Below are 22,395 nucleotides of genomic sequence, written 5' to 3'. Positions count from 1 at the left end.
TCAAGTCTTTGTCGTCAAGAAGCACAGCTGGGAGGAGGCAGGTGCAAAGCGCCCATCACAGGTGGGGTGACCCACTTGGGCTTCCCCCGCCCTCCGCCCCTCGCCAGCACAGTAATGCACAGAGACACACAGCCGCGCTCCAAGACCACATGTCTGGGGCCTGGAACTTGTCACCTGCAGCAAACCCTGTAATTATCCTACGAGTAGCACAACACATGTTGCATTGTCTCTGTGTGAAAGTATCTCTCTGATAAATATAAACATTTCAAGTAAGTCACAAGTGGGGAAACTGGCTCCACTGTTTCTTCTTTTTTTTTACTGGGCACCTCATGTATGAAATTTGGCCTGGGCTTCTCTTGTGCCCTGAGAGCCCCAAGGGAGACAAAGTGGGTCGTGGAAAGTGCACCAAGGTTCACCCACCAGAGTGAAACCACCAGCCGTTGGCAAGGACAGGCAAGCCACACTCTATACCCCGCTGGCCGCAGTGTGAAGTAGCAGCACCTCTTAGAAAAGGAGCTGGCGTCGTCTGGTCACCCTGAAGCTGTGTGCACCGTGTGACCCAGCCATGCTGTGTCTCGGCACAAACGTGAGCCAAGTTCATGCTCAGGTACATTCTGATACGTGTATAAGAATATCCATGGCAGCATTGCAGGTTAAAGCAAAAAACTAGAAACACATCTTCAACAGGAGAAAAGGAAAGGTAATACGTTCGTGCAATGGGTATGAGGACAGCAGATGCTCCCCCGGGGGCCATTTGGCAAAGTATGGAGATCGTTTTGGCTTTCACAACTAGGGGTGGGGGCCATGTGAGCCTCAGTGTACCCCTTTGTAACATGGGGATAGAGAACGGCTACCTCCCGGGACCACAGTGAGTACTCAGTGAGCCCATCTGTGTAAAACCCTAGCACGTGTGGGCACACAGAAGCGCTCATTCAACACTATCCTTGTCAAAAATTATGGGCCCTTTTCCATGGGCATCGTAAACATTCAGCGTAGCACCACTCTCTGCTGGGCACACCGCTATCCTCGGCCTCTGCCCATAAGTTCACACTCGGTGATCTTAGCTTCACGGAAACAAACAACCAAGCCAACAGGAATCCATGTTCAATGCTAGAAGGGCTAAGGACAACATCTCCTAGGGCTGTTAAAACCATCACGTGAGGGCTGGTTTAGAATCAGACGGAGCATGGGCAAGTGGTAGGTGGTGGTAATTATTGACTGTGGTTGCTGTTGTTATCTATCAAAGCCCCAGCGAGAGGGTTATACTACCTCCCATGGCTCACAGAGCCCTTTGCCACCCAGCTCCACGCCTATCCTCCAGTAGTAAGGCGTGGCTGTGTCTGGGCACACACCTCACTGCTGCTCACCTTGGCCTTGGCTTGTGCTGGTCCATCCACCTGGAGTATCCTGACCCTCTCCTCCTTCCTAACAATCTGACAAACTCCTACTCATTCTTCAAGAATCAACTCCAGCGTCAGCTCCTCCAGGAAGCTGCTCCCAGTGTCTCAGATGCTTCCAAAATGATGTGCTCTGCTCATCTCTTTTGTGGTACAATTTACAACGTATATATGATCACACACACACACACACACACACACACATATACGCATTTATCTGTAAAGTCTTATGTAACATTTTTGTGTTCAGTAAAACCAGTGAATGAAATTGACCTTGGGCAATGAAAGTGACCTTCCTGGGCTCAGTTTCCTCATCTTCAAAAGGAAGGGTTCAGACTCAATGGGTCATGCGCCGAAGGGTCGCACATTCACTCAGCAAACACCAGATGGTAAGCTGCACTGGGCAGTGCCCCCGTCACGCAGGAGAGTAACAGAGCCCCTTCCCTTCCCAGTGGGGAGACAATCACTTACCACCAGTGTGGTAATTTGGGATATTTTGGAATATTTTGTGCACTCTGTGTTAGGATACTGGCTCTCACCCCAGCTAGCTCTCAAAAACATTCATGTGGCTTTAAATGGACACATACAGTCTAGGAGATTCTGGGGGGAAAATTGGGGATTTGTGGTGCATCTTTATTAAAAGGCCCACAACGCCGTTGACTGGGTGGGTATCTAGAGAATTACTGTGTTAGAGGTCCATAATCTGGCTTTACAGTTTTCATGACAAGGCAGGGCTTCTCATGTCCGAGTGGCTAAAAAGCAGACATGTGACACTTCCGAGGTCCTGGCTCGGGGTACAGGGTCTGTTGGGCTGTGAGTATTCTAGGGGACTTGGCGCCTCTTGCTGGACCCTGGGGATGTGGGCCTTTTGTGGGGCCGTGGGGCTCCGGCTTAGATGGTCCCTTTTGCTTCAGGAGCCTGTTTCAGCTCTGGGCCCTCTCAGCCTCCTGCCATCCTATCCTGCTCTGCCCAAGCCTGCCCAGCCATGGTGCGGGGAGCAGAGACTTCCTCTCAAGCCACCCAGTGGCCTCATCTCTAGCACTTTGTCTTTGCTGCCCTGGAGTGATGTTGGGGACGCTCTTGTGGAACTCTTGGCCAGGCGACTCTTGGTCCCACAGTCTGTAGATGATGCAAACAAACCTCGTCTAGATGGAAGCTTCATTTTTCTCTCAGAAAGTTCACCTAAAGCTGCCGGCGGAGGAGGATCAGGGGATGCAGGCCACAGGAACCGCGAAAAGCCACACGCAAATGGGAAGGGGGTTCCCACAAGTACAGTGTTAATCCTGCCTGAGACTTCCCTAGTGAGTCCTGCAGCGTCTGCTCACTTCTGACTCTCCCAGGAGCAGATCTGTGCCCAGGCTTCATTGGGTGGGGGGAGCCTTCAGAGAGCTGTTTAATCTGGCTTCTTGGGGTGAGAAAGACCCATGGCCTCCCCAATATGAGCTGAAACCCTTTTTCTCTCCAAACCCAAATGGCTGGGCCTGTGGAGCACAGTGCCCCAGCGGGGAGATCGGCCCCCTCCACTCAGGAGCCAGGAGCTGGCTTACCAAGGCCAGTGTCTGGGGGAATGTCAGCTCCCCTGGGCTTAATCCTCCAAGCTATGCCCCTCAGGCCCATGCTCTTCCCAACCGGTCTCCTGAACATCTCCCTGCAGAGAGGAGTGGATGGGAGTGGGGGGAAGGAGGTTCTGAATCTGGACTTCTGGGCACACTCCTCACGCCCAGTCCCTTCTCCATGTATGGCCTACAGTGAGTCTCCTAAAAGGCAAATCGGGTCATGTTGCTTCCCGCTAACTCCCCACTGCTTTCCCAGCTGCCTTAGAACCAGGCACGAGTTGGCCCCTCTGGCCTCATCTCTCAGCCCTCTTCCTTGTCTATTCCCAGCCTCACTGGCCTTCCTTGAATAGGCCACTAACAGGCCAACCCCAGGGCCTCTGCACCCTTGTCTTTGTCCTTTTCTTTCAGATCTCAGATTAGATGCACTTCCTCAGAGGTCCTCCCTGACCACGGGATCTAAAGTAACTGATTGTCACTTTCTGTGACAGCAGCTTGTCTTAATTCCCTGCCCAGCACTTATTAGAGTCTCATAGTTGTCTAATTTGTTTATCTTCTCCCGGTCTCTCCCCCGAGAGGGCCGTGGCCTCTGCTGTCGTCCCCTGCAGAAGCCCCTGGGAGTCTAGAACAGGTCTGGCCTAGAGTAGGCGCTGCGAACACGGGTGTCGGTGAATGGTTGAGCAACTGTAAACGGGGACATCAGCTGCTGCGCGGGCGCGCGCTCCAGGCTGTGGCTGCTCACGGTCGAGTGCGCGGGTTTTATCTCCTTGCAGGTCCCGGGGGACCGACACCCCCCTCCGCTCTGCTCTCAGCAGACGAGCCGTAAATGCTCTTCGGGGACACGAGGATAACGAGCCAGACTCACAGGCTGTGGGAAGGGGCGAGGCTGCCGGGTGGGGGGAGGGGGTTCTGCAGCCGGCTCGGCGCCCTGCAACCCCGGTGTTAAGGCCCCAGTGGGAGACCTTTCCCCACCGTCCCAGTGGTTTTCGCCTTGCGAATCGCGGATTCCCCCCGTTGTCCCGGGGACCGGCGGCCGGGTGTGCGGGGAGTGGAGCTTTGAGCGCCGCTCGGGGCGGGGACACGTTCCCGGCGCCCTCGTCCCCTCGGGGCAGGGACTAGGTACGGTGCTCCGGGACACAGCGGGCGAGGCCCTGGCCCTCCCCGTGCGCACGAGATAGAGCCACAGCCCCGGGCTGCAGAGGAGACGCAACCGCTCTGCGAGTTCCGGCAGGGGACCGCGGTGGAGACGGGGGTGACGGAGCAGGGGGCAGGGTAGGGGACAAAGGGCCGCCGGGAGAGCGACCCCTGTGTCACAGGCCTATTGTTCGTTGTATCTCAGACTGAGCTGGACTCTGGCGGCCCGGGAGGGAGAACGGGAGCTGTCCTCCGGGTCGTGGGTGTTTATTGGGGACGGGGAGGATGGGCGGGGGTCGAGGGCCTGGGATGGGGCTCGGCGCGCATTTCCGCACGTCTCCTTTAAGGGAAGCCCGGCCCTACCTTTCCCACCGTCGCCCTCCCCGTACTGTACCTGCATTTTAAAAGCGCCCTGTAGCCCTAGGATTGGCCCAGGCAGCGTCCTCCGGGCGCAGAAACTTGAACCGCCGGGGGGATGGGGGAGTGTTGGAAGCCCAGTGGGTGGACTGTACCATCTCTTCGGCGTCCCCCGCGTGCGCCCCGCCCCTCCCACACACCCCCGGAGAGGCCCAATCGGACGGGCGGGAGGGCGGGACCGCGGCTCGAACGCGCCTCTGGCAGGGCGCCGGGCGGGCGGGCGCACAGCGCGGGGGGACGTCGGGGCTCGGCCGCGCCTCTGCCCGCCCCCTCGCTCCCCCGGAGGCGGGGCCGGGCCGCGGCGCCCCGCCCCCGCCCCGCCCGGAGTGGGCGGGGAGGCTGGGGCTCCCGGAGCGGGGCCGGGGGCGGGCCTCCGCCTGCTTCGCCGGAGTCCGGAGAGCGCCTGGCACCGCGGCGGCGGACGCGGCAGCGGTCCCTGCTCGCCGAGCCCGGAGACGCGCGGGTTCCCGGCGGCCCCGGCAGGCGCTGCGTGAGGACGCGAGAGGCGGCGCGGGGCGGGCCGCACGCACCCCCGGCCGCCCCCCACCCGCGCGCGGACCGGCCCAGCACAGCCCGGGCGCTGGGAGCGCCGGCCCGGCGAGGGCGCGGGCGATGCCGTGGTGACGGCCCTGCCATGGCGAAGCCCCCGGCGGCGGCGGCGGCGGCGTCGGAGGAGCTGAGCCAGGTGCCGGACGAGGAGCTGCTGCGCTGGAGCAAGGAGGAGCTGGCGCGGCGGCTGCGGCGAGCCGAGGGCGAGAAGGTGGGCCTCATGCTGGAGCACGGCGGCCTGATGCGCGACGTGAACCGGCGGCTGCAGCAGCACCTGCTGGAGATCCGCGGCCTCAAGGACGTGAACCAGCGGCTGCAGGACGACAACCAGGAGCTGCGCGAGCTCTGCTGCTTCCTCGACGACGACCGGCAGAAGGGGCGCAAGCTGGCGCGCGAGTGGCAGCGCTTCGGGCGCCACGCGGCTGGCGCCGTGTGGCACGAGGTGGCCCGCTCGCAGCAGAAGCTGCGCGAGCTTGAGGCGCGCCAGGAGGCCCTGCTGCGCGAGAACCTGGAGCTGAAGGAGCTGGTGCTCCTGCTGGACGAGGAGCGCGCGGCGCTGGCGGGGGGCGCGGGCGGCGCGGGCGGCGGCGGCGCGGGGTCCCGCAGCTCCATCGACAGCCAGGCCAGCCTGAGCGGGGCGCTGGCGGGCGGCGCGGCGGGCGCCGGGGCCCGCGACGTGGGCGACGGCAGCAGCACGTCGAGCGCGGGCAGCGGCGGCAGCCCGGACCACCACCACCACGTGCCGCCCCCGCTGCTGCCTCCGGGGCCGCCCAAGGTCCCCGACAGCAAAGCCGTGGCCACGCGCAGATCCCTGGACGACCTGTCTGCGCCGCCGCACCACCGCAGCATTCCCAACGGCCTGCACGGTGAGGACAGAACCGGGGGGGGCGGGGGGGGCGGGTCACGGCCCCTGCCCCGCGGGCGGCCACGCTCCAGGCCTCTCCTCCAGCTGGCGTGCGGACTCCGGGCTGGGCGACCCCACGCACACCCGCAGGAGAGCTTTGCGTGGCCTTTTTCTGCTCAAGGGCCGGAGGCGTGTCCCAGCGTCTAAGCCGCAGCTCGGCCGGGACCCACCAGACCCCAGAAAAGTTTCTGTCTTGCAGGGTTATCAGTATGAGTGTCCGGGCAGGCAGGGCTGGCCGGGGGCGCCTCACCCCAGCCTGGAGACCCTTGTCGGGGAGCGGGAAGCTTTGCATGGGGAAAAAAACAAAAAGAAAGGCCCTTTTAGCATGCATGAATTTTCCCTCTGACGGAGCAGAGCTCCGTCCACGTGTGTGCTGGGGCTGGAATTCCACCTGAGCCTGCTCGTGCTGCCTGCGGGCTGGGAAGGAGCACAGGCAGCCGGGATGAGACCCAGAGTCCTTGGGCCACAGGATGGGGCTTAGAGCCTTCCGGGTTTGCTAATTGTCCTGCGCTTCTCAGGGGTGGGGAGACCTTTCTCAGCGGAGGCTCTAACTTTCCAGAGGGACGTTATGTGCTGGGAGTGGATCCTTGACCCCTTTTCCTCTGCGTGCCTCAGTTTCCTTGTCTGTAGAATGGAGATGGTGGTCCCTGGCTCCAGGATCTGAGGTGGAGAGAGCCTCTGAAGGAATTTGTAAACCGTTGGTCGCCTTTCAGGAAGTGTCATGGTGTTAGGTGTTAAGGGTGTGGGTGGCGGGACCTTTGGCCTCAGGGACAGCTCACGTCTTCCAGGCCAGTGCGACTGACTGTTGGGCCCAGCGCAGGGCGCCCCCAGCTTGGGTCTGGGGAGTGGAGCAGTGGCGTCCAGTCCCAACTCCCCTGATCGTTTGCCCTCCTCCCTGCTGCCTCACTCCTCTCCTACCTCCCTGTTCTTCCACATTTTTGGTGGCTTAGTTCCCAGTTCTGGTGACAATTGCTGCTACCTGAACTGTTTGCCCAAAGGTGGAGATTAAACAGCCCTTTCTGGTTCTTTTAAAGGCTTTCCTAGTTCAGAGTCAAATATATCTAGGCCTTAAATGACCGCTCTTTCCCAGAGTGACAGCCTGAGCAGGGGAGGTGGCCAAGTGGCCTGTGAAGGCGCTTTGGGGTGGGGTTTGGGGTGGGAACTGGAGGTGTGGTGATAATTAGTGTAGGACAGTTTTTCCTTTATTTACCTTTCCAGCCTGTGAGTTCAGGGCAGGACCAGGTTGAGACCGATATTTTGTTACTGATTAGCAATCTATGACTACAACTCCGGTTACTTTTTGTAACTCTGTATTCACTCCTCCCCCCCCCCCCCTTCAACCACGGACTCCTTAAGGCCAGTGGCAGTAGCTCAGAGTTAGGTGGTTTAACAGGTTGGCGTTTCAGGGTCTGGGGAATGAGGAACTCCAGTCCTAGCCTCTCTGGCCTTACCTTCTGGGGGGCCTTGGGAGAGTCAGATTTCTGGGCTTGGGTTTCCCCAAGTGCATTAATAAGGAGGGACTGCTTCAATCCTGTGGCTGGGGAATGAAATGTTTTCAGCTGCATCATTGATGACACCTGGCAGGAGTGGTTCACTGCAGGGCAATGAAGTGCTTGAGTGTTTAGCATATTTGCAGAGAAGTTCTGTCACCTTTTGGACAAGGGGACTCGAACCCTGTCTGGCTGTGTGCCAGTTGCAGCAGCCAGTGATGGCAGGAGTGGAGGACTGGGCTAGACCTCAGGGTTTCCACCCCACTGGGGCTGGATGGGGGTTGAGGTGTAGGGTTTCCTGCAGAATCATGTACCCCTCCCCCAGGTCCCCCACACACTTCAAACAGGACTGCTGCAGGCTTTGTGGTAGCAGACCTGTGCTTTGGGGTGAACTGAAAATTCAGCATCATTATTACAGATTTCAGTTGCAGACAGTGCAGCTACTGTTAGTTTTGTCTCTTAAAGTCATGGGTGGCCTTGAGCTGTTCTCCCAACAAGACAACAGGGTGCCTGGAAATAAGGAAAGGCCCTTCTCTTAGAAACGCCTTTTTGCAGGCTGTAGATAAAACAAATAATGAGCCTCAGCCTGAGTGGAGGAGAAAGTGGAGTCAGACTTGGGGCTTGTGCCTTCTGGAACTGGTCCCCGCTCATCCTCCCAGGAGCTGCGGGAAGTAGCATTATCCCCGTGCTAGAGACAAGCAAATGGACAGAGGTTTAGAGCATGGCCTGGGAAGGCAGCTGAGATTAGAAGGGTCTCCATTCCAGTTGCGTGGGTGGGGCCGGGGTCCTCCACTGCTCAGACCGAGGGCTGGCTTGCATCTCTGGCCTGTTGTCCTGTTGGCTGACGTTGTTAACCAGCAGACCCTGGTGACTTCCTATTCTTGATTCCTGACCCACGTTTCTCATTCTCCCATCCTAGGAAGTGTCGCTTCCTTCTCAGTCACCGCCGAGCAGATGGTTGAAAACCCCATTACCCAGAGGGGCCAGGCTGTGTTGGACTCAAATCCCCACTCCTCCTCTTCCTTCGGGAAGGTACTTAAGTTCCTGGAGCCTCTCTCTCTGCTGTTCTGTAAAGTGTAAATCCAGAGTGCCCCCTTTATCCACAGGAGGTCAAGGGAGGTCAGGGTCTGCACACAGTAGGTCTCAGTGGTTGTCAGAATCCTTGTGGTGAATATTTCTTCCAAGGCTCCGCTTGAAAAACTATAGGGACCTCTTTGGGGACTTGCCAAACAGCCTTTGGTGTCCATTCTCTTTACAACTTGGTTTGCTGTGTAGACAGACAGCTCATCTGAATGTTTGTGTCTGAGCCCAGGTCTGGCTGCACCTGCCAGCGTGCCTCAGGAATGGTGGCCCTGTGGTGCTTTCTTGGGAGTTGTGGGGTACCTGCACCCGCCTGGGTGCCCTGGAAGGCCCCTGGAGGCTGTGGTGGGAGGGGGCCCATCTGTATTCAAGGCAGTCTTTGGCTGGGCCATGCTGGCGGGCCTCTGACTGCGAGTGCAAATAGACCTATCTCCCTTTGATTTTGACAGAGGGCTGGACAAGGGCACTGTTTGCTCTAATCCAGTGGGGCAAACTGAGGCAGGTGAACCCCAAACACCAGAAAGTCAGGTTTGCCCCCTTGAACTGATGTGATTTTCAAACAAAAGCATTTCCAGCCGTTTCTCCCCTGCTCTTCCCCGTCCCACACACCCCTCCCCCCATGTCCTGTGCCTGTTAGTGCCCTGTCCCCTCCCCCTACCCCTGGGGCCCACGCCCCTTTAGCTAACCTAGGGAAACCAGAGCCTCCGGCAGGCCTTTGTGTGGCCCTCTTTACTTTTTCAAGTTTGGATTAAAAATTTGAGCTTTTCAAAATAAGATGGGTTTGTTCTTCGGCTAGTGTTTGTGTTTTTGTTGGTTTAAAGGGAGAATGGAGCGAGGGTGGTCTGGGCCTTTAAAAAAAGACAGAGCTGCTGGCCCTGAATAGGTCTTTCATGAGAGGCCTCCAGCTCAGGGCCTTCTGTGCAGGACTGGCTAAGAAGGAGGCTTTTCCTAAAGCCAGCCTAGCCTGGAGCAAAGGTCAGTGAAGACAATGGGCCGGGTTAGATAAGCCTTTCCATTCCCTCCCCAGCCTGACCCTGACCATCCATCAACGGCCTTGGGGTGCTGGCCTGGCACAAAAGCCCTTGGGGTGCTGGCCTGGCACAAAAGGCTGGTCGGGAGGAGGAGCTCTCGGGAAGGTAACCAGGGGCAGGGCAGGGGATGCCCAGCGCTTCAAGAGCTCCCTAGCCCCAACTCCATTCTGTTCAGAGCTCCCAAATGGTCCCATATCACAGATGGGGACACGGAGGCTTGGAGATGTGTGGTGACGCGTGGTGACATGCTCTGGGTCTTGTGGGCTGGTGGGTGGGGTCTGGGATCAGTCGTGAGTCTCCGTGTGGGAGTCGGCCAGATGCCCTGTGCCTGCCAACCCTGTGTGTCGTGACAGTGTGTCTCCGTGGGGTGGGGAGGGACTCCCACGGGAGGCCTGGTTGTCAGCAGGTGGACCTAGGACAGGTAAGGAGGGAGCTCCAGGGGTGGGACCTGTGTGACAAAGGTGTGGCACCTCTTCCTGGGAAGTGGGTCCCTGAGCCTCATCCTGGCTTCCTGTTTCCTCACAAACCCCTCAGGTAAGATAGACTAGGCAGGCGTGGTGAGGCTTCTTGCTCAGGGTGTCCTCTCTTCTCTGCCAGGCTGGCTTTCCTGGGCTGTGGGGGCCACCACACCTCTCCCCCGTGGCCTGGCCTCTGAGTTCCGAGGACAAACGTGATTTAATGTCGTCCCCAGAGTAGCACGGATAGCAAGGTACTCTTGTTGCTCGCAATCTGTGTTTCCCCGTGGGGACTTTCCACACCATGCTTGTCACGTAATCAGCACAGAGAATTGAGAGCCTGGGACTTCAGGCGAGTTCTGGAAACTGGGGCCTCTGTTTTCTCTGCAAAGTGGGAAGCCACTATCATCAGTCTGTGAGTTGAGGGGAAAGGAAGTACAGCGACGTGTGTGCACCAGCCGTCCCTCTCCTCCCAGCCGGAGCTCTCAGTGCCGGGGGAGCTTCGGGGCGCTGCAGCCTGCTGGCTAGGGCTCTGCCTTCCGTTCGGAGAGACCGGGGGGAGTCTTGCTTGGCCTTGCCACCTGCTGTGTGTACATGGCAGCTCCCTGAATGGCTAAGCCTCAGTTTCCTCATCTGTGTCCCGAGAATAATATTAATACCTTGGTCCTAGAGCCCAGCCTAAAAGGGTGGGTTCGGTGGCCTCTACTGCCACCTGGACCCCTGCAGATTTGCCTTCTCGCAGGGGGGTGGGGGACCCTCTGACACAAAATTTTGAGGGGAGCCCTTGGCCTGCCCTGTGTTGGAGCCAAAGGAGTCCTTGTCTGGTTGAAGGGCAGGTGGGAGGTCCCTGTCCATCGCCTCCTCATGACTTGTGACCTCTGAGATCAGGCAGTCCTGAGCTGCTGGGGGGCTCAGGTGAGGTAGCAACTGTGGGCAACACACTGGGGGCAGTCTCCCTCTGTACCCACTGACAGAATAGCCAGCCACGGCCGCTCTGCCCACTCCTACAACCTGCGTTCCCAGGATCAATGCCCGGATCCGTGTAGGGACAGCTCTGAGACTTCAGAGCTGGGAAATAGGTAGTTCCCGTCTCCATGGAGTGTGATGAGAGGACCCAAGTGGCTTCCCAATGGCTTGGTGACAGAGGAATAAGCTTATCTGCTAAGGGGACGTGATGCTACCTTGATCATGAAAAGTCAGGAATTGTCCCCTCCTAGCAAGTACCCAGAGCCGGTCACTGTGACAGTCGCTGTCCCTTTCCTCCTCAGGCCAGTGGGGGCTGGTGGGTGGAGGTTTCGGGGCAGGTCTGGAGCTGGGTCCCCCAGTGATGGATGCCTGCTTTTGAAGAAGCCACCGTGGATTTCCAGCTTGGGTTTTATTGTTTTGCCTGTGAGTGTCCTAGGGCTCCCCCTGCACAGATGTTTCACTGGAGGTGGGGAGCGAGGTCTCACTGAAGTGAGGCCAGTGGCCCTGGGGAGTAGGGAGGGTGTGTTCCCCTTCCTCCTTCCTGCTTCCCCATCAGCCAGAGGCCTTCCCCGTTTGTCATTTGTTGTTTCCTGAATTCAGAGATGGGCTGCTCCCTTCTCTGCTGCCGTGTGGGTACGTCTTAGAGTTGGTGTGTGTGTTTACCGGAGGGTCTCCCTTCCTTCACTCTGGAAGAGCCATTGTTACTAACTGCGTGGGCATCTGTGACTGATGTTATCTCGGAGTGGAGGAAATGCCCGGGAGAGCCGGAAATCCTCAGGAACAGTCCGGAGCCAGTGGGCACTCAGAGGAGACTTGTGAGGGAGGGGACGTACCCCAGGCCTGGCCACACGGGTGTTGGAGCCCCCAGACCACCCGCGTGGGCCCTCCATCCATTGTCTCCGTCTATCTCTGAGCTTGTGTGGCCCCGGCTCTGTCATCTGGACTTGGCAGAGGGGCAGGTTCCCAAAATGTCTTTTGGGGAGAACCAAATGTGCCTGGGCACGGCGCTGAGAGCTGCGGTGTTTTATGTCACTGCTTCTCAGAAAGGGAAGAGCCCCACTGCCCCACTGGGAACCCCGCCGGGGCTGAGGAGAAGGTGCAAGGTGGTGAGGCAGGTCCCACCAGGTCAGTGGGGTGGGAACCGGGCCTGGGGGTCCCGTCCGTGTGTCCCTGGAGTCTGCACTGCCTGCACGTACCCCGGTGACCCTCTCCTCCCAGTGTGACTGTTTGTCATGTCCCTTTCTGTCTCTGAAGTGCCCTGCTTTGTCTCTCAACCTCTTCAGGATGCTGGGAGATCAGGGGAGGGGGTGGCTGAAGTTGGGAGCTGAGGGAAGTAGGCCTCGAAGGTGGAGCAGACAGCAGGGAGGAGGCCAGGCCGGGCGCCCAGGCTCACAGTGGGCATTCGACCTGCACACCTGTCTCCGTGCAGCGCTGGTGACGGGGAGCCAGGGGTTGGGTAGTGGGCAGGGCTGGGGCAGGTGGCATCTGTGTGGCCCCTCCCACGGTACCTGTATCTCCCCTAAAGTCCCTGGGTTGGGCTTTTCTAGCTGTGGACACTTCCAGCTGTGGCTTTTTTTTCTTGTTAAAACACTTTTTAAAAATTGTTTTATACATTTAGTTTTAAATTATACTTGGTACCCACATTATATTTGTTTCAGGTGTACAGTGTAGTGGTTAGCCTCTCGTATAATTCACGAAGCGATCCCCCTGGTGAGTCCACTCAGAAACCGGATCTTTTGTACAGCCCATGCCTTCCCTTTCTCCTGCTCCCCACTGGATAAATACGCAGATGGGTTATCTGCTGGGCCCGAGAGAGGTCCCATCGGCTGGCACGTTCCCTGCATCCGAGGTTTTGTGGGTGCAGTTGGGCCACTCAGCACTGTTCTGTGGGTTGGACATAGAGACAGAACCCACCGCTTCCGTCCACTTGTGACCTGGCCTTATGCAAGTCCCTACCTCTCTCCGGGCCCTCATTTTCCCATCTCTAAAATGGGAGTCTTCCATGGACAGGGCTGAGCCTAGGCTTTTCTGGCCCCTTGATTCAGAGTTCCTACGACGGACAGAACCACAACAAAAGGGCTGCCTGCCCTGCCTATCCTGCCGCTGTTTGGTCACATTTGTAGTTAGATCTCTTGCCTGGCTTGGTCCTCAGCAGCGGAGGTCTTAGGATGGAGCAGCTGGGTGGTGGGGGTGGGGTGGCTGCCTGTGACGCACAGGTACTGCTCTGTGTGGCTCGGTGAAGGCCGAGACCCCTACCTGGCCAGCCTGTCCTTATGCGGGGCCGCACTGAGAGCCTCGGTGGAATTACCTGCCCCTGCCACCTGATCACCTCCTGTAGGACCAGGTAACAGGTTTGGCGCTAGAGGAGAGCGCTGAGCTCCAGTTCCCCGGGGTGGGGTTTGCTGGGGACAGGTCGCTTATCCTGGACCTGAAGTTCCCCCTGCCGCCCTGTCTCTTCCCCAGTCCATAACCTTCTTCAGAGCAAGGTCCAGTCTTCATGGCACGTAGTAGGTGCTTAGTAAACGCTGAGGTGAGAAATGGGTGGCCGTGAGGCACTGGGTGGCGACGTCTTCTCCCCTTCTTGTTCTTTTAAACCTGACACTGGTCAAATCACGTTGGCCACCTGCCTTTCCTTTTTCATGTGCTCCATTTGGTGCCAAATGGTCTTCAGCTACTAACAAAACAACCAAACCCAACCCCCAAGGGGGGGACTTTCACTCCCCCATCTGTTTCCCCTTAATTACTAAAAAAACACATGCCTGCTTTTATCAGTCATTCCTAACCTTGCCTATATAGTAGCTATCATTCGGGAACTGTACAAATGCCAGTGCCTGGATGGGCCCCCAGAGACTGGTCCAGTTGGTCCAGTGGTTGTAGAAGCTCCCTGGGGGTCCCTGGGGGGCAGAGCACTGTGCGAAGCTCTGGTAGAAAAGCCTCAGGGTCATCTGGGAGCAAGGACTCTGCCCCACACTGGGTGACAGCCTGGCTGGCCTGGGCTGGGAGGCTGCTGTCAGTCGACATTAGCTGTGAGGGAGAAATAGGCCATTTGTGTTGTCCCCTCCCCGACCTTTGTAGCGTGGACACCCAGGGAGGTGGCTTTGGTGCACCCAGCCTGGGTAGCCTGGCTGCAGTGGAAAGCTGGGTTTGAACTGGCCTCCCATTCTCTGAGTACCTATACCAGCCCTGGGCAAATCCGCTGGCTTCCCCCCGCCCACCTGGGAGCTGTCATAGGCTGCCAGACATTGCCACGTAGGCTATGCCACCCCATTGTGGGATGCTGGGCCACCCAGACGGGGTGGGGGCCTTTGAAGGCTGCATTCAAGGGGACAGATGCAGGTAGGGCCAATGGCACTGAGACAGCAGTTATGGAGAAGACTCGACCCATTTCCAAAAATAGCCCATCCACTGTCAGGGGAAGCGTCTCTTTGTCTCCCCCAATCTGTCTTTCCGTTGGCTCCGGGTTGTAAGGCAAGGCGGCTCCCTCTTGTCTTGGAATCAGAGGCTGGAGCGTCTTCCCCTGCCCCCCACAAGGGCCCAATTGTGTCCGGGCCCTGAATGCACCCGGTGTCACCGAGCGCTGCAGCACGGTTCCTGTCCCTAATGAGCCCGCTTGGGGAGTGGCCTTTTGTCGTGGGTTCCGGCTACACTGCCCGTGCTGGGCTCTCAGAAGGCTCGATTTCCCAGCTGCTTCACATCTCCTGTAGCTGGTAGGACAATGAGAAGCTCCAGCCTTGCCCTTTCTCCTTTTTCTGTGTTTCCCATATTTTCTGGAATGTGCACACACCAGTTTTATACGGGACAGAAAATTGAACAGCGAATTTCTCCCTCTTTCAGCGCCTGGTGTCCTGGCTGGCGAGGAGGGCTCCCCCCCACCGCCCGTCCTGTGGGACCTCCCCTACCGTTGTCTGACCTAACTCTTGGGTCTCCTGGCTGTTTCCCCTACAAATAGGCTCATGTTTCCTAGTCCAAAGCAATAAACGAAATCCTCTCCCTTCTGTCATCCTGCCCCTCAGGTTTCCTCCCTTCCCCACCCTGTTCTCCAAGGAGCACTGAGGCTGCCACCTCCTTCCCACCCATTGCTTCGTGGCCCCAGGTGGCCCTGGACCCTGGGAACTGCAGCTCTGGCATGCTCCAGAGGCCTCTTCGCGTCCTGACCTCTCGGTGGCGTTTGATGCCCACTTCAGGCTTGTCTTCTAGAAGACGGCCTCCCAATGGCGGTTTTCACCAACCTGCCCTTGGTGGGAACGTTCCCCCGTGCTAAGACTCCAGTCTCTACCTCCTGCTCCTGACCTTGAGGCCCAGTGTCTTACTGGTCACCGTCCTGCTGACTCTGTGGCCTCTGGGTTTGGGTCCCTTCCTCTCACCTGTGCTCCCGTACCCTTCACCTCACAGGTAACCAACCCTGCTCCTAGGTTTCCTGGCTCTAGCCCTGAGCTGTGTACTGGCCACGAGTGTCTGCTTTAGTTCAATTTAATTAAGATCAAGTAACATGAAAAGTTTCAGTTTCTGAGTTGTGCTAAGCCCTTGTAAGAGCTTTGCACCTTGTTGACAACGAAGCAAAGAAACAGTTCCGTCATTCCAGAGAGTTCTGTTGGGCAGCAGTGGTCTAGACAATGTCTTGCTGGGCCATGGGAGGCTGTGGGACTCCCCCTTGTCCACAGAAGGAAGCTCTGACCCCAGCGGTGTCGGGACTCCTCCCCCCGCCCGGACCTGGAGCCCCAGGCACGTGCAGACCCTTAGGGCTTCTGCTGGCAGGCACCCGCTGAAACCCCACCCTTCCTTTGAGGCTTAAGTCAGGTCAGCCCGTATTGATGGACAGTCACAGGATTGTGACCAGTCCCCCTCGCCTGCTCAGCCTCTGCAGGACTAGGCTCTTGGCGGTTACCCTATAGCCGTGGATGACACTTCTGGGGGCCTTGTGTGGGTTCACATGCGTGTGCTGGAACGCTCGCTGGGAGAGGCCTCCCCGCCACAGGGCCCAGCCCCCTGCTCCCAGACACCAACTTGTCCTCAAAATTAGGCCAAGACCTGCAGGATCAGAAAACAAAGAAAGCAGCTTTGAAAACAGTGGGGTGGGGCACTCCCTCAGCTCCCAGTGGGGCCCATCCTGGGGTGGCTGCAGACCACCCCTCCCTGACCGGCTGTACCGGCTTTGGGCTTGGCTCCCCTCCTGCCCTCTGTGCCCCGGTCCTCTGAGGAGGTGGCTGTGGCGGGTGGTGGGCCGTCTTGCCATGTCTCATCTCAGCGTTAGACCAGCTGCCTGGATCCACCTTTGGGCCATTACTCCAGCTGGTCCCTGGCAGATGAAGCCATTGCTTACCATACCTAGGACTCTGGCCCTGGGCCTGGTCCCTCTGCTCACTGTGCCCGCTGTGTGTGTGGTGATGGGGGCGTGGTGGTCAGGGTGACATCGTGAGATCCCAGCAGGGTGACGAGCCACCCCTGACCCCTGTCAAAGCCTGGGTGAGGCGCTGGCAGTGCGGGTCAGAGGAAAGCCCCTTCTCAACTGTCCTGTTCTGGAAATGCAAGGACAGTGCTGACGTGGTGGGAGCCCTGTGGTGGGAGCCACGTGGACAGGGGACCCCTGATGTCATTGCCCTGGAGGTCCCCAGCACCCCCTAAAGCCCTAGAGCCTCCTGCTCCTCCTACCGCCCCTTCCCCCTGCATTTCCTGGCCCGCGGCCGAGGGTTTCCTGTGAGCCTGCTGCCTCCTCCACTGCTGCAGCCTTTGCCCACCGTTAGAATTCTTGCTACTGATGGGGGGCACACAGCAGCTCCTGGAGTGTGGTCCAGAGGCCTGGGGGGCTCCTGCCTGCCCTCCCGCCCAGCCTCCGAGGTCCCCACCCCAGAGTGGCCTGGAGTGGGGGCGGTGGCTTTCATCTTGCTCTCCCCCTGCAAGTGCTTAATCCCCTTCCACCGAGTTAAAACCTTGTTCCCCTGAGTGCAGCCTGCCTGGTCTTGGGCAATGTGAGCTGTTCCCCAGTGCATGGGGCTGAAATGCTGTGGGAGGTGCGGGATGAAAAGACCCCTTGTTTTTGGTGCAACCCAAACTCTCTGAGCAGGAGGGAGCAGAGGGGGAGCTGTGGCACAGGCGGGGCACTGGAATCTCTGGCCTGGGGTTTTATTATGGGGGTTGTGACAGGAGACAGGCCCTGAGCTTGCCCCTCGGCGGCCCCCGCTGCCTTCCATGTCAGCTGTGCCCTTCTCTGTGCAGTGACCTGAGAGCTCCTCAGCCAGGGCGGTAGGACAGGCTTCGGGGAACCCCTGGACCCTGGAGTGACTGTGCACTCATGCATTTTTCCTGGGCTACAACCTATAGTTTTCATCAGAGGCCGAGCGGGGTCGTGGCTCAGGAAGGACCAAGAACCATAAGAGGAGGGTTAGCGAGGCTCCTCTCTGAAGCCTTTAAAACATAAAAATAAATGAACTTCATGTGTGCACGCAGGGGGAGACGTGCAGGGTGCAGGGGCGATGCGTGCCCTTTAGCTCTTCCTCCCACTTCTGGCTGAGCGTCCTGGACACCTGGCAGTCCCAGGCTGTGTCCGACGTCTGGCACATTGGAGGATAGGCTCTGCCTCACCCCCCCACCCCCCCCATCCTCAGAGGTCATACCCCTGGCGCCTCTCTCCTGAAGCTGGGTTTATGGGAGGCTTTAGGGTTGGATAGATGTTCTCATGCAAATCTGTGCTTCTTGGACTTCTCTCCATCATTTCCTTTCTGCCTCAGTCGCTCCCCACTTCCCCTGGGCCTCAGTTTACCCATCTGTGAGATGAGGCAGTTGGAAGGGCTCCAGTCCATGGGGGCTCAGGAATTTTTCCGGAAGTTGAGAACATTCCAGAAGCCTGGGTCCTCTCACCATACCAACCTTGCTCAGGTGGCTGCTCCCAGCCCAGCCCATTCTCTCATCCCCCATGCAGCCGGGCCGGACCAGGGCCTCTTGGGGTTTTGGACATTCGTGCTGCTCTGAGGCCTTCAGGACCCACAGTGGCCCAGTTTTAAACCCCAGGCCCTCACCTTTCAGGTGCTAGCCCAGGTGGGGGAGTGATCTGACCCAGAATCAGAAGGCAGCAGCCAGAAGGGATCATTTGCCACCCCCACCCCAGCCTCCCCACCCCCTAAGGCTTTGCTTTCCCAGCTTGCCCCCCCACCATTGGCCTCCTGTGCCAGCTCCCCATGGCAGCGGCAGACACTGCCAGCAGGAGCAGAATAAAAACGAGAAGTCTCCTAATTTTCTTCTTTTGAATTGCAGCCTTGATCCTTCCTCCCCACTCCTACAGACCAGGCTTCTGGTGACTTTTGAATAGGTCTGTGGGCTCCCTTCTCTCTGGCTAAATATGCATGCATTGGTGCCCTGAGGAAGCTGGCCCAGTTTGACTCTGAAAGGTGCTAATTTACTGGTGTGTTGGCTGGTGTTTCTGGCATCCTGGATGCCAGTGAGGGGAGGAGGGAGTCCTGTATCCACCTGACATGCCCTGTCTCCCCAGTGCTATCCCCACTTGCCCCTCGGTGGTTTGCAGATTGGCAGCTGGAAGAAGAAGGACGGACAGTCCCAATCAGAGAATGGCCTTGGAGGCCTGTGGGTGTGTGCAGACTGCGGCTTGGGGTGAGTGGTGGCCAGCGTGATTCAGGAGGCTGAGGGCAGAGGGAAGGTTTGCTGGGCTGGGCTAGCCTCGTTCTCCATGCTGAGGGGCACTCAGGCTCATAGGAGGCCGCTTTGTTTATTTGGTAGCAGACACTTCTGAGATTGCCGTGGGTTGGGACTCCAGGCTAGAGGGACCGCAGGCTGCCATGTGCCACTTCTGCACCTGGGAGCGCCTGTGGGGTAGGAGGGTCAGCCCACTGGAAGGACAGGAAAGGGGCTGCAGCGGGGCCAGGGCAGAGAGGCGGTTCCCACAGGCGCACTTGCTCTGCCGACCACCTCTGAAAAGCAGACCTCTGGGTCTGTGGCTGTCCACCACGCAGGGCCCACAGCTGGTCCTGTTTGGCCCGGCGAGACCCTTAGGCAGCGGAGCAGTGGATGGCAAGTCTGAGCTTGTTGAGACCCTCTCCCCTCCCCTGCCCTCCTGCAGCCCTGCTTTGTCGCCTGTGAAGCACTCTTGGGTTCGGGATCTAAAGGGCCACCTCATAGGGGGTTGGAATAAATCCATGCACGCGGTCCTTGATTTTTTTTTCTCTAATAACAAGGAAACTAACACTCTCCCTCAGAGGCCTTGAAGGGACAGTTCTGACCGTCGACATCAGGCACTGAAGCTATTTTTGGTCATGATGCATGAGAAGGTCTGCGGAGGAGAGGGCCCAGCGGTCGCGGGGGTGTGGGCCCGAGGGAGCCCTGCTCTGAACCCTTGGGCGCTGGGCACCGGTGATGCAGGCCATTCCCCACGCAGGTGGCTATGTCAGATTCACGCCCTGGCGCCCTTACTCCTGTCCTGAGATTTCTTCCTTTTAACACTCCAGATGGCTTAGGGCCTCCAGGGGACCCAGGAAGGTCCCAGTGGGGAGGCTGCCCTGTGGGGGTTGGTGGGTGGGCTTTGAGGGGCCGGTGGCACCATCCCCCAGGATCTTGGCCACCGCTTTGCGGATTCCTGTCCTGTTGGGACTGTCCCTCCCACCCCGACCCATAGGAGTGAGCAGGACCCTGGGTCAGAAAGGCAGGGGCCTTCACGAGCTCTGGAGGTTTGCCCGTGGCTGCAGGACTTGGTGTGGCATGCCAGCCCTGAGGCCGCCTGGTGTCATTTGGGGCTGTGGGGACCTGGACCAGCAGCAGCAGCAGCGGCCGTGGAAGGGGCAGCCAGTGAGCACTGGGGGCCAGGCTGGGCGTGCCGCACCACACATCACCGTCCCTCTCCGCATCCCGAGCGGCTCAGACAAGGAAGTGCTTGAGCGCGACAGTGATGAGTTGGCATCTGGAAATGATGCCTCGTTAAAGAGATTGCTTCCCCAAACGTACACATTTATCGTTAAAGGGCTTTAGGAAAAGGAGTCCTTGGGGCTGCTGGGGCCTGGGTTTGGGGGGGGGAGGTTGGTATCAGCCCGCCCATGGTAAGATGAGGAAACAAAGCCTCATGAGCCCATGGGATGTCACAGGTGTCCCCCATCCCTGTGCCTCAGTTTCCTCCTTGTATACTGGGTGGGGAATGGAGGTTTAGAAGGCCCAGCACCCCAGGCCTTCTCAGCTCTGTGCTGTACTGTCTGTAGCTGAGTGCCACAAGCTATGACGGGCGTTAGTGGCAGATGGGACCCATGGCCCTGGTGCCTGCTGACCACTGCGTCCCCACCCCCATGCCCAGGCTGCACCCTGCTTGTCTCTGCTGGGGAGACAGATGGGGTTTGGTGTCTTTCTGAGTTGGCTTCCATATGTGTGTGTGTTTCTGTAGGAGACCCAGAGCAGGTCAGGGGCCTGGTTCTGGCCCCAGCCTGTCCTGGACCTCTCCTCGGGCCTCATCTGTAAGGGACCCTGAGGTTCCCCAGCCTTGCTCATCTCTGGGCCTTAGAGTCATGTTGGCTCATTATTACTACTGGGTCTGGGAGCCACCCAAAGGCAGGCAGGGGAGACCTGGAGAGAAAGTCCTGCCCAGAGTAGGACAGCAGCTCTGTACAGGGAAGAGGAAGGAGGCTGCCAGGCGGCAGGCCTGGCCCCTGTGCCCCGAGCGGGGCCGTCTCCCAGCCTCAGGCCGGAGATTCAGGGAGAAGGGGCTTGGGCTCCAGCCCTGTCACTCACCTCCCTGCTGAGCTTGGCAAACGCCCACTCACTGGTGGGTCCCAGGAGGGATGGTGATTTGGGTACCTGGCTGGCCCTCTGAGTCTGAGCCCCCCGTGAGGGTCCAGGGGGATGGTCCTTGCACCTTAGCTGTGCTCGTGGGTGTATCTGTGTGCGCCCAGACGAGTCACGCAGACGTGCCTCACCTTCCTGCCTCCGTTAGATGGGGTGGCTCCACCTGTTCCCTCTTGTGGGCTGTTGAGGATGAACACACGCATAGTATCAATAGTAGTAACAACAGCGGCGAACAGGTACTTAGTGAGAACACTTACCATGCTCACTCAGGCATGCTTTCCCTGGTTGATGGCACGTTCTCCCCAACCGAGGCACAGAGGGTTCAAGCAGCCTGTTTATTATAGAAAATGTAGACAAATAATCACCGTGGACCTCCGCATGCAGAAGGCCTCTGTTGTGGCCAGTGTTGCAGGAACCGGTGTGTGTCCGCCCTTCCCACGGAGGGAGGACTAGCTGTTGAAATGTGTGTGTTAAGGAGACAACCCGGAGCGTCCTAGTTTCGAGGGTGATTTTCCTACTCTCTGTGGGCAGTGGGACAGTTACGTGGATGTGAAAGTTGAGCACTGGCAGAACTCTCATTCTGGAATTTCTTGGCTCCAAAGCAACCTGGGGTTTACTTTTCCCAGCGTGGCCCACGATGTGGATTTCTCCTGGTGCATCATAGGCTCCCGATGTTGTCCCTGCCTTCGGTTTGATCTGAGACCCACAGCCTCCCCCTTGCAAGCCTGAGCTCATTCAGCCTTTCTAATTTATCCTGGGTGCTCCTGACAGGGGCCCCAGGAGGCTAGAGTGCCTCCTGATGTGTGAACCCCACTGGGGGTGGGAAATAAGGTGGCCCCTGCTTTGGGCTCTGTGGGACGGGTGCATGCAGGGAGAGGGGGCGAGGATGCTCACATGTTCCCCGCGTCATTCCCAACAAACGTCCTACGAGGCTGGGGCTGGGGCACATCCCTCCAGCTGCCGTCTCACCTGGTCCTTTCAGGCCACAGACCCCAACCCCCCACCCCTATGATGTATAATTGGTGGAGATACAGAGTATTGCTCACCCCTAAATAATCCATTGCTCATCGTGCAAAGCTTGGGAGACACGGGGGGGCTTCAAAATCGAAATTTAACATCATCTGTGCTAATACTTGGTTCTGTTTCTAGAAGAGGAGTCGAAAGGGAAGTCTGTACGCATCTTCTGTTCAGTATTTATTTTGAAATAATTATAGCCTCACAAGAAATTGCAGAACTAGTACAAAGGGCTTCTTTGTGCCTTTGCCCCGCTGCCCCCTCTCCCCGTGGTGACATCTTATAGAAGTAGAATGCGTCATCAAAGCCAGGATCAGGACGTCATCAGCACGAGGACCGTGGCGTCTGCACAGCACAGTGGCTGGACGGTAGACCCCAACTCAGATGGCACCGGTCCTTTTCTGAATTCATTTCTGTGTGTGTGTAGAGTGTATGAGATCTTATCAACCGTGTAGAGTTGTGATACACACTTTTAAAAATAAATCTTGCTATTTAGACCTGTTTTTGGATTTACAGAATTATTGAGGAGATAGCACAGAGTTCCGTGACCCCTGCTCCCGGCTTCCGAGAGCAGCAGCGCACATTTGGTACAGTTAACGAGCCAACAGCGATGAATTGTATCAACTGGAGTCCA

General features: G+C 58.2%; 1 protein-coding gene across 3 annotated transcripts in view; it reads left to right on the top strand.

Moving 5' to 3' along the window:
* The first annotated feature begins 4,984 nt into the window (after nucleotides 1-4,984).
* CCDC85C (coiled-coil domain containing 85C) overlaps nucleotides 4,985-22,395 on the top strand; it is a 76,395-nt gene continuing 58,984 nt past the window's right edge. For all 3 annotated transcript variants that reach the window (XM_081047689.1, XM_081047688.1, XM_081047687.1), the window contains exon 1: nucleotides 4,985-5,916. In XM_081047689.1, the coding sequence (XP_080903815.1) occupies nucleotides 5,136-5,916 (781 nt within the window). In that variant the 5' untranslated portion in view covers nucleotides 4,985-5,135. The remainder of the gene's footprint in view (nucleotides 5,917-22,395) is intronic.

The sequence above is a fragment of the Rhinolophus hipposideros genome (assembly GCF_964194185.1).
Source record: "Rhinolophus hipposideros genome assembly, chromosome: 5".
NCBI lineage: Eukaryota > Metazoa > Chordata > Mammalia > Chiroptera > Rhinolophidae > Rhinolophus > Rhinolophus hipposideros.
The sequence above is the reverse complement of the archived record's forward strand: the minus strand, read 5'-3'. Positions and strand labels throughout refer to the sequence as shown.